The sequence below is a fragment of the Callospermophilus lateralis genome, chromosome 3 (assembly GCF_048772815.1).
Source record: "Callospermophilus lateralis isolate mCalLat2 chromosome 3, mCalLat2.hap1, whole genome shotgun sequence".
NCBI classification, from domain to species: Eukaryota; Metazoa; Chordata; class Mammalia; order Rodentia; family Sciuridae; genus Callospermophilus; species Callospermophilus lateralis.
The window spans coordinates 36,086,445-36,096,671 of record NC_135307.1 but is presented as its reverse complement, the minus strand read 5'-3'; the positions used below and the strand labels follow the sequence as shown (position 1 = coordinate 36,096,671).

General features: G+C 39.6%; 1 protein-coding gene across 2 annotated transcripts; it reads right to left on the bottom strand.

Moving 5' to 3' along the window:
- Nucleotides 1-518: 518 nt before the first annotated feature.
- On the bottom strand, nucleotides 519-9,308 carry Ngdn (neuroguidin). Of its 2 annotated transcripts, none has more exons than XM_076848172.2 (11): nucleotides 9,282-9,308; nucleotides 8,673-8,732; nucleotides 7,876-7,947; nucleotides 3,939-4,076; nucleotides 3,472-3,556; nucleotides 3,337-3,389; nucleotides 2,973-3,096; nucleotides 2,709-2,877; nucleotides 1,433-1,589; nucleotides 1,236-1,293; nucleotides 519-671 (listed from the first exon to the last, which is right to left on the bottom strand). In XM_076848172.2, the coding sequence occupies exons 1-11, from the start codon at nucleotides 9,291-9,293 to the stop codon at nucleotides 652-654; spliced, it is 948 nt and encodes a 315-aa protein (XP_076704287.1). In that variant the 5' UTR covers nucleotides 9,294-9,308; the 3' UTR covers nucleotides 519-651. The 2 variants fall into 2 exon arrangements, with proteins under 2 accessions (XP_076704287.1, XP_076965134.1); XM_077109019.1 differs by lacking the exon at nucleotides 9,282-9,308 and adding an exon at nucleotides 9,036-9,223.
- Nucleotides 9,309-10,227: the final 919 nt, after the last annotated feature.

Genomic DNA, 10,227 nt, shown 5'->3' with positions numbered 1-10,227 from the left:
AAAAACAAGATTACATAACTCTTTGCTCTAGTCAACTCATTCACTCCACTATTCTCTACAAACTATCAGTAACTGATCAAAAATCAGCTCTATGTTCATGTTATTTCAGAAACAGAGCAGCAGAAACAAAAATAACTCTTGCTGATGTGGAAATGTTCTATCTTGTTTTCAATTATAATCAAGCACCAATGGTTTCCTGAACTACTAATGCCACCTGGTGGCCAGGCTAGATACATTAAGGAAATATAAGATGCACATATTTCAGATATTGTACCCACGGTACAAGTCATACATGGGCTGGAAACAGTTGATATTCTACTCTATACTGTCAATTTTTTAAAAAAATAAACAATTTCCAGTTTCTGGGGAAAATATTGATCAAAGAAAATAAAGTCAAATTTCTTGAAATTCCAAGAAAAATTTCATCTTTCCCTTTCCACCACCCATTCAACAAAAATACTCACATACCCAACAGTTCCATCACTCAATACATGTGCAAAAGGGGCTTTAATTCCGGTGTAAAATCAATTTTATTAAAGATCTTTCCACATGTCCAAAGGAAACAATGAATTCCAAGGAAAAGACCTATATACAGTGAAAACAGAAGTATCCCAGGATGACAAAAAATATATAAAACACGTACACCCATAATCACCGCCGCCTCCGAAAACCTAAAAGGAAGGGAAACCAAGAATGAGGCAAAGGATAGTTGGAAAAGCTGAAGGACAGGAACAAAAGAACGTTTAGAGAGGGTTCAAAAGGGGTGGGTTCTTGGGGCTGGGGTTGTGGCTCAGAGGTAGAACACTTGCCTACATGTGCGAGGCCCTGGTTCGATCCTCAGCACCACATAAAAATAAAGGTATTGTGTCCAACTACAACTAAAAAATAAATATTTTAAAGGAGGGGGGGGTTCTTAGGTTAGTATTCTGTATCTTCTTCCCAGGACAAAAGACTAGAAGAATGAAACTAAAATGCAATAACAGTTCCCTCAAGTGACCCTATAGTATGGAAACCGAATAGGACTATGGGACCTTAGAGATGGAATCTAGAGATCCCTTTTGGATTGATGTGGAGTTCCAGCTTGGGAAAGAAGAAAAAGAAAAGCCTCACTAAGAGATTATGGAAGGGACACTATGGGGGTTGGTGAGATCAGGATATCAAATCCTGAGGGGTGGCATCCCAATTTCCATTCCCTACCTTGTACTTGATCATGTAAGTACTAGTACTACACTAACCTTTTTTCTTCCGACCTTTCTTGGGTATCTTCTTTCGCTTCTTAACAGGATTCTGATCCTGGAGACAGAGAAGCAAAGGAAAGGCAGTGTATTTCCAAGTGCCAGAATCCCTCCCCAAGTTCCTCATGGTAATAATTTCCAAATATATTTGGCTGAAAGAATGACAGCTGCCTCCTACAACTGTACCTCAACCTCACCTCATCAAGATGAGCAGCTCCTCCTGTCAATGCACTGATGTCACTGAAGTGCGTGAGGGAATGAAGCTGGGAGCTCATGACATTTGCTCGTTTTCGCCGTCCTCTCTCGCGCTTACTGACACTTAAACGCACCATCATGCTTTCTTCATAGTTAATCCTGTCACAGAAAATCAGACACTGATCCCTGCAGATTCAAACCATGGTAGTGGAAAGCTCTAGCCCAAAACCTGAGCCTAGTGGCTGGGTTGTGGTTTAGCAGTATGAGCACTCGCCTAGCACATGCACCACATAAAAATAAAGGTATTGTGTCAACTACAACTAAAAAATATTAAAAACAAACAAACAAAAAAAAAAAAACCAAAACCCTGGGCCTGAGCATTTAACAATCCTAGCTTAAGAGTAGTGAGGAAATTTCATAGCAGATCAACACAGTATTTACTAAAGTCATACAGAATGTTCAATACGAATGAAATGTTGTCTGTGATAGAATTTTGGTACTGGGGATTGAATCTAAGGGCCCTTTACCACTGAGCTACATCCTCAGCCCCCACCCCCTTTTTTTTAATTGTTGACAGACCTTTTTTTTTTTTTTTTTGCAGTGCTAAGAACTGAACCCAGTGCTTCACACATGCCAGGCAAGTGCACTACCACTGAGCCAAATCCCCAGCTCTCAGCCCTTTTTTAATATTAATTTTGAGAAGGGGGTCTCATTAAGTTGGCGAGGCCTTCACTAAATTGCTGAGGCTAGATTCAAACTTGCAAACCTCCTGCCTCAGCCTTCTGAATCAAGAAAATTCCTTTATTTTAGCTCTGTAAGTAGGATTCATTGCATGAATGGGCCCTTTCATGCACATCTTTCAATGTAGAGTCTTACATAAGCAAAGTTGATGAGCCTGTATTAAAGTTACAATTGCTTTTCTACTTTTCTTCCCAGAATTTATATAGCATTCTTAATGCCACTATAAAAACCTGCTTTTACTGTCTTCATCGAAAAAGTAAGAATTTTGACAGTGAAATACAGGCTATTAAAGCCCTACATGGAACTACATTTATTCCTCTCCATATAGCATTTGCTTGTGCCTAAACAGAATTGGGGAGAAAAAAAAAATTATTTTCTACTTCTTATCCCATACTTCAAACTTCTATCATCCCAAATTTTCCACTCCACTTTCTATATGATGTTGGTTGTCTTGGTACCAGAATTAACCACAATTTACCCTAAGTTTGAGAACAGGTCTCTAAAGTGGAAATAACTTCTAATTTAAAGAGCCCAGACCTATGTTGGTCCTCTTGACTCTGGCGAGTGACATGAGGATGGCGAGCATCTCGGATTTCCTCTGGAGCATCTGAGTACTGCTCCTTAAGTTCACGAATGACAGAACTGCTCAATGCCCGTCTCTTGGCTCGTTCCAGTCGCTTTTTCTCCCGCTCAGCTTCTGTTTCGTCTATTTGATAAAAATCCACAGGTGTTATCCCAGAACAGAGAAAGGGAGAAGAGAAACACAACTCATTCCAAGAAGGTAGCAGCCACAATTCATACCATAATGAACTGGAACCAAGCGCGGTGGTACGTATTTCTTGGATACTCCTTTTGTAGATTTCTTTCCTGAAGCCTCAGACTGGCCATCCTCTGTTTCATCTTCCTCTTCATCTTCCGAGCTCAACTACAGAAGAAACAATGTCTGCTAATTTAGGAAGAATTCATAGACAAGTGAGAAGAAATGCTTCCCCCTAAAGTTATAGTAGTACCCTTAGGAGATGACAACAAACACAAGGGGGAAAAGGAACCTCATACTGAAACATTCTAAGGTAAACACCAGAAAATCAAGTCACAGGTGATCACCACAAGGTTCATGTATATATAGCTCCTTCAGAAAAATTAGGAGGATAATGCAACCCTTTACCTTGCTTATCATATTGCTGGGATGAGGCTTAAAACGAAGTGGGTCATTTTCACCTGAAATACAGAACCCCAGAGATTTAAAAGATTTGGAATTTTATGATGATCCCCACGATGTTATGCTGGTCCTCTCACTTACTGAGGCTGCCTGTCACTGCAGTCTTAACCAGTTTGTCAATTTGATACTTCAGTTTTTGGTCCAAAGGACGGAGCTTTTCCAATACCTATAATGAAATAGTTAAAAAGGATTACATTCTTTTCCCCAAATCAAGCACATACCAGAGTCCCTTGTGTTGGGAGAAAAATACTTTTATTTATTTATTTTTTAAAATATTTTTGTTTTAGTCGTAGTTAGACACAATTTATTTATTTATTTATCTATTTATCTATTTATCTATTTATTTATGGAGCTGAGGATTGAACCTCGCATGTGCTAGGTGAGCTCTCTACCGCTGAGCCCCAGCCCCAGCCCCATAAATATATATTTTTTAAAAATGTGGTTTCCTTACTTAAAGAGAGAACATCCACTTAAATGAGAGATACTATGTTAAACTTTAGAATTTAGGATTTAGAAACCTACATTTCCAAGAAGCAAAGGCCTCATACCGTGCGAATTTCTACTAGTCTCAAAACTGCAGCATGTCCCTGAAGGGATCCTCCTGAGGCTTTGTCCAGGATGAGGTGGCTCAAATCCATAAGGTACATGAGCAGCAGCTGATCTTTCACTTCTAAGAAGCTGAGACCCTGAGTTGAACAAAACAGTAAGAGAATCAGGAGGAGCACTAAGGGCAAGCAAGATAATGATTTCCAAGTTCAAGTTTTTCCTCCATCAGTTCATATAAAGTATCTGGAGTATAGTAATCCCTCCTTAACTGTGGTCTTGCTTTTTACAGTTTCAGTTACTCACAACCAATCACAGTCCAAAAACATTAAGTGGAAATTCCATACAGGTAGAATTCATGTTTTAAAATTTATGTCTTAAATAGTCCACCACTGTGTGTAGTATACTGAAATCTTGTGCCATCTTACTCCCTCCTACCTGGGATGTTGAGTTATTCCTTGGTCTAGTGTATTTACAATGTTTGTGCTACTTGCCTATTAGTCACTTGGTAGTGACCTCAGTTATCAGATCAACTGCCATAACATCACAGAGCTTTTGTTCAAGTAACCCTTCTTACAACCTCCACATGCAAGAATAATGATGAAAAGGGGACATCAGGCACAAAATGTGGAAGGACAGATTAACTCTGTAACTATGTGGCAACACTGGGGAAAGCAAAGTATACACAGGACTTGGTACTATCCGAAGTTTAGAGTATCTGCCAGGAGTTCTCAAAACATATCCTGAAGGATATGGAAGGATTACCATAGGAAGGAGCTATACCTAAAATTGCCAACAGAGAAAATTATGCTAACACAAGAGAAGAAAAGCTCAGAGAACTACTAGAACAAAAGCAGGAAAATCAATACAGTATCCCTCTAAAAAGGCTGTAACAAAGTTTCTCATCTCAGAGCTATTGATATTTGGAGTCAGTTAATTCTTTGTTATGGAGGCTGTGCTGTTATTGCAGGTTTCCAGAAACCGTCCTTGGCCTCAACTCATTGATGCCCTTTCCCAAAGTTGTAACAATCAAAAATGTTGCCAACTGTAAAATCAAATGTGTTGCCAATTTTTAAATTAACTTATTCTTAATTAAAATAAGCCCTGATTTTTTTTTTCCGTATCAGTATTAAATCCAGGGGTGTTCAATCACTGAGCCACATCCTCAGCCTGTTTTCATTCTTTATTTTTGAGACAGAGTCTCACTAAGTTGCTTAGCGCTGGACTAAACTGCTGAGGCTGGCTTTTTTTCACACACACACACACACACACACACACTCACACACACACACATTTATATTTTAGTTGTAGGTGGATACAATACCTTTATTTATTTTTATGTGGTGCTGAGGCTAGAACCCAGTGTCATGCTAGGCGAGTGCTCTACCACTAAGCCACAACCCCAGCCCAGCTGAGGCTGGCTTTGAACTCATTAATCCACTGCCTCAGCCTCCCAAGCCACTGGAATTACAGGTGCACACAACTACGCCTAGCACATACATCACCCTTACAATAAAAATTAAAACAAACAAAAAATCTCAAAAGAATGTTATCTCAAAGTATGATTAAAATGACTTTTCATTTTCTTCTTTATGATTTTATGTATCTCCCAAACTATTCAAAATTAAAATTGTATTATAGGGTTGAGGTATAGTTCAGTGGTAGAGTGCTTGCCAGCACACATGAGGGTTAGATCCATACCACCAACAATAAATAAAGTGTATACAGGCAGAAGATGCTATGTTTATTCTTTAAACAAAATAATGCAATATATGTGAGCATGACTTAAGTTACGGTTATTAAATAAGACAAATGAGTCTTGTGACTGCATAAAATGAAAATTGACAAAGTCCACAGCCTTAAGAAAGCCTATTTTAGGGCTGGGGCTCAGCGGTAGCACACTTGCCTGGCATATGTGAGGCATGGGGTTTGATTCTCAGTACCACAAATAAATAATTAAAAAATAATAAAGGTCTATCAACAACTAAAAATATGTGTTTTTTTTTTAAAAAAGCAAGCCTGTTTTAGACAGCTTAAATATTTAAATAGGATCACAGGTGAAATTCAAACTCAGTTTGACTTACCTGGGCCTTGGGTATCTTTAAATTAACACAACTAATTCTTATTATTAGCCCCAACATGGTACTGGAGCATGAGTAAAGGATTTAAAGACAAGTTGAGTTTAAATTCTGAATTAGGCATTTGGTAATTAAATATTGGGTAAGTCACTTAACCTGGTGACCTCAGACTTCTCATCTAATTTCCTACCCAAATAATCATAACAAGATACAAATAACAGAAAAGTAATTTGAACCCCATTAAGCACCTTTGATCCTTGTAAAACTCTTTGCTCATAAAAGAAAATAAATATTTGTTCAATGAATAAACAAATATTGAGTAATCTAAGAGGTATGCTGACAGCCCAGCACTAAAATTATCAAAGCAAGGTACCCAGGACATAAATGGGTAAAATTTGAGAAACAGGCTCTTTTGAAAATGCTTGGGCATTGGCACTGTCAAGTTCAAACTGGGATTATGAGCACATCAGAGAAAATAAAGATATGCAATAAAAACAATTGTTTTTAGTCTTTATCTTCCTAAAAATACAAGTCTGCTGTAACTCTCATGCTCAAAATTTTTTCAGTGATTCTTACTTACTACAAAGACTTTTATGTTTTTAGTTATCTATGAAATATTTGGCTTATACATAATTTTAGGTCAAAAGCTCAATATGTAAAACAAGAATTCCAGAGTTGTCCTCCCACACTGACCTAATACCAAGAACCTAAATAGGTTCTACCAGACTCTAATTTGAAAACTATTATACTTGAATTTTTAGATGCGCCATTTTCATATTATAACATCTCTAAAATTTGGATGCGTCTTTCAGTCAATAGTATCTTAGTATTGTTACAGATTAATATTCTTTCTTAAGAAGATAATCTCCCCTTATCCACAGGTGATATATTCCAAAATCCCCAGTGGATGTCTCCAATGAGGAGGATAATACTAAATCCTATATATATGGTTTCATCCTATGCACCACACCAATGAAAAATTTTAATTTATAACTTTGGCACGATCAGAAATTAACAACAATTAATAAGATGGAACAATTATAACCACACTATAATAAAAGTTATTTAAAAGGTATAAGTTATGTCAGAAATTTTTTAAAATATTTTTTTAGTTGCAGATGGGTACAATGCCTTTATTTTTATTTATTTTTATGTGGTGCTGAGGATCAAACTCAATGCCTTACCCATACTACGTGAGCACTTAACCACTGAGTCACAACCCTAGCCCCATGTCAGAAATTTTTCATTTAATATTTTCAGACCACAACTGACCTTAGGTAACTAAAATTGCAGAGTGAAATTCAGACAAGGGGACTACCATATATAAAATTAAGTAGTTGACCCTAATTAATAGCATCTTAGATCAGATGAAACAAACAGTAACCCCTTCACTGGCCTATAAGGGTCTTCAGAATGACTACTTTTCCAGGCTTACTTCTTATCCCCATCACACATACAACACATGAAATGTATGTTCATCCACAAAAATTACTTACCTCCTCCCCCAGAACATCACCATGCTTTCAGACCTCTGTGCCTTTGTATATGTTTTCTCTGACTCCTATTTACTTCTCAAAAGTCTGATACCTCCTTTGAGAAGCCTTCCTTGATTGACTCCTTCTGCTCTTCTGGAAGTTCTCATTCCTTGGCTGGCACCTCACTTCTCATAACATTGCAATATAAATGCTACATCTCACATCTATTGCTTTAATTCATCTTCCCCATGAGATTCCAGCACAGAAATTGGATTTTACCCATATTTGAAGCTCTAGCACTCAGGATATAAAACAAACAATAAATGTATGATGAATGAATTATTGAGAACATCAAGTCAGGGGATGTTTACTCTTTAAACACATCTTACCTTCTCTGTAGGATAAGCTCCAGCTCGAACTTTTTTGGTCAGTGCTTGCACTTGTGCAGTTACAGCCACCACCTGAAATTAGACCATTAAAATAGATGACTAGGCTACATCAAGTCATGTCTAAACAACCACCTAAAAATTATCTGAAACACTGTTTAAACATCTTCTCCCTAGTTCTGGGAAAGAACAGGAAAGATGGTTCTGATAGTTCTTCAAAAGTAGAAACAGGGCTAGGGTTGTGGCTCAGTGGATGGGTGCTTGCCTAACTAGTACGCAAGGCACTGGGTTCCATACTCACCACCACATAAAAATAAATAAATAAAATAAAGGTACTGTGTCCATCTACAACTAAAAATTAAAACAAAAAAAACAGGTAGACATTTCTTAAAATTGGGGGGGTGGGGGAGCATCCTTATCAAACAATGCTGGAGGGGATGAGAACTGGAACAGTGGTAATGGAGGGACTATGACTTTACATGTCCTGACTGAACTTATAAAGCACTGAACTACACAAATGAATGTTAGGTGGGCACCCAATGTGCAAATCATTCCAGTTTTCTTACCTTTAATAATAAAAGGAACTGACTGTGATGGCTTCTTTTTGAAGTTTTATGTATTTCTTTGGGTGCAGAAATCGATTACTTTGACTAAAAAGGGTTTTGTTAAATTATTTTACCTTTAGGGTATTTGGGAGCATCCAAATATCTGCTCCCAAAACACCAAAGTTTAGAGGTGAGGCACACAAAGCCAAAGCCAATTCGTGACTAATCTATTCCAAAGGGACGACACCTGCTCACCTGTTCCTGGAGATTTTTCAAGAGTGTCACGGCACTTGGCACGTCTGACTCCAGCATCTCCTAGAGGAGAGAGTAAAAAATCATATTTATTTAAGAGGAAGGAAGCAGGGCGCCGGCGCACGCCTATAATCCCATCGGCTTGGGAGGCTGAGACAAGGGGACCGCGAGTTCAAAGCCAGCCTCAGCAAAGGCGAGGCTCTAAGCAACTCAGTGAGACCCTGTCTCTAAATAAAATACAAAATAGGGCTAGGGATGGGGCTCAGTGGTCGTGTGCCCCTGAGTTCAATCCCCGGTACAAAAAAAAAAAAAAAACCTAACGAACATCTGGGGTAAGGAACTTCCCCTCTCCTTCGAACACCTTACACTTTGCGCCTTTTCACCCGGTGCACCGGCAGCCTCGCCTGAAAGCAAATCCTTCATGTTGCTGGAAAGGAGCAGTAACTCCGGCCCTAAGTCTCCCTACTATTGCTTAGCTGCTCCAGAGAGGTCATTTCCCTGAAGCAACTTTCATCACCACCCTTTCCTGGTGCCAACAGTTTGTTTTGAGCCATTGAAAAGAAAGGAGAAGTCCGCAATAGCCGCTCGAGTAAAAGAACACACCACACTCACCGGCGCCGCCATCTTTGAGAGCCCACCCCTTCCGGCGTCGTATTTCCTGAGCGCTAACATCGGCTTCCTAGACCCGATGGACAACCGCAGCCAATAGGAATAGGCGTTCTCTCACTTCCGTCCTGAACAGGATGGGAGAGAGGCAGGGCCTGATCTAGCCAATGGAATAAAGGAACTGACTAAATTCGTCAGACTCGGGAGGTAATCTACCGACGTAAAGATGGTCTTGGGAAGAAGAATGTAATTGGTAAATTGTGGCGAATGATTGAAACCAAACCAATAAAGACCGCCTTAGTGATTGATTGAAAGTTTAAAGCTCCCAATAGGATACAGGAGTCAACTGAGCGAACTGAGAGTGTATTGGCTCGCCGATGCCGCAGTACCAGTGTTTTTCATGGCACTTTTCTTGTAGTGCCAGGACTGGCTGCTAGGTGGCGGGACACGGCTTTGCTCTGAGGAATTCACGTTGCGGAGCCGCCATTGCCTGCTGCACTCCCTAGAGACAGTCCTTGTGTGATAATGGAAAGGTCACTCGGTCTCTTAAGAGTCTTTTTCATGTGTAAATAGGAGAGTTGGACCAGAGAAGCCGACTGCAAGGACACTCTCCTGCTCCCCTCGTGCGGGCCTGGGAGCGCCGAGGGAAGATGCCAGGGCCCATAAGAGGAGGAATACGTTCCACAAACAAGGAAACAGTTCATACCTATGTAATTTCCCCCTGTCCTACGGGTACGCGGCAGAACTCGCTTCAAACCTAGGTTGTGCATATTTCCTATGCCCCTCATCTTTTCTCAGTATTTCCCAGCTCACTCGCTTTTGGCGGGATCGTGAGGTCCCATCATCTGCATTGGGAAATAAAGCATTAAAAGAGCAGATGATGGCCTTGAGTTTTCTCCCATAGCGACAGTGTAGCCGACCTAGCAATAGAATCAGATCTAACTTGGAGCTG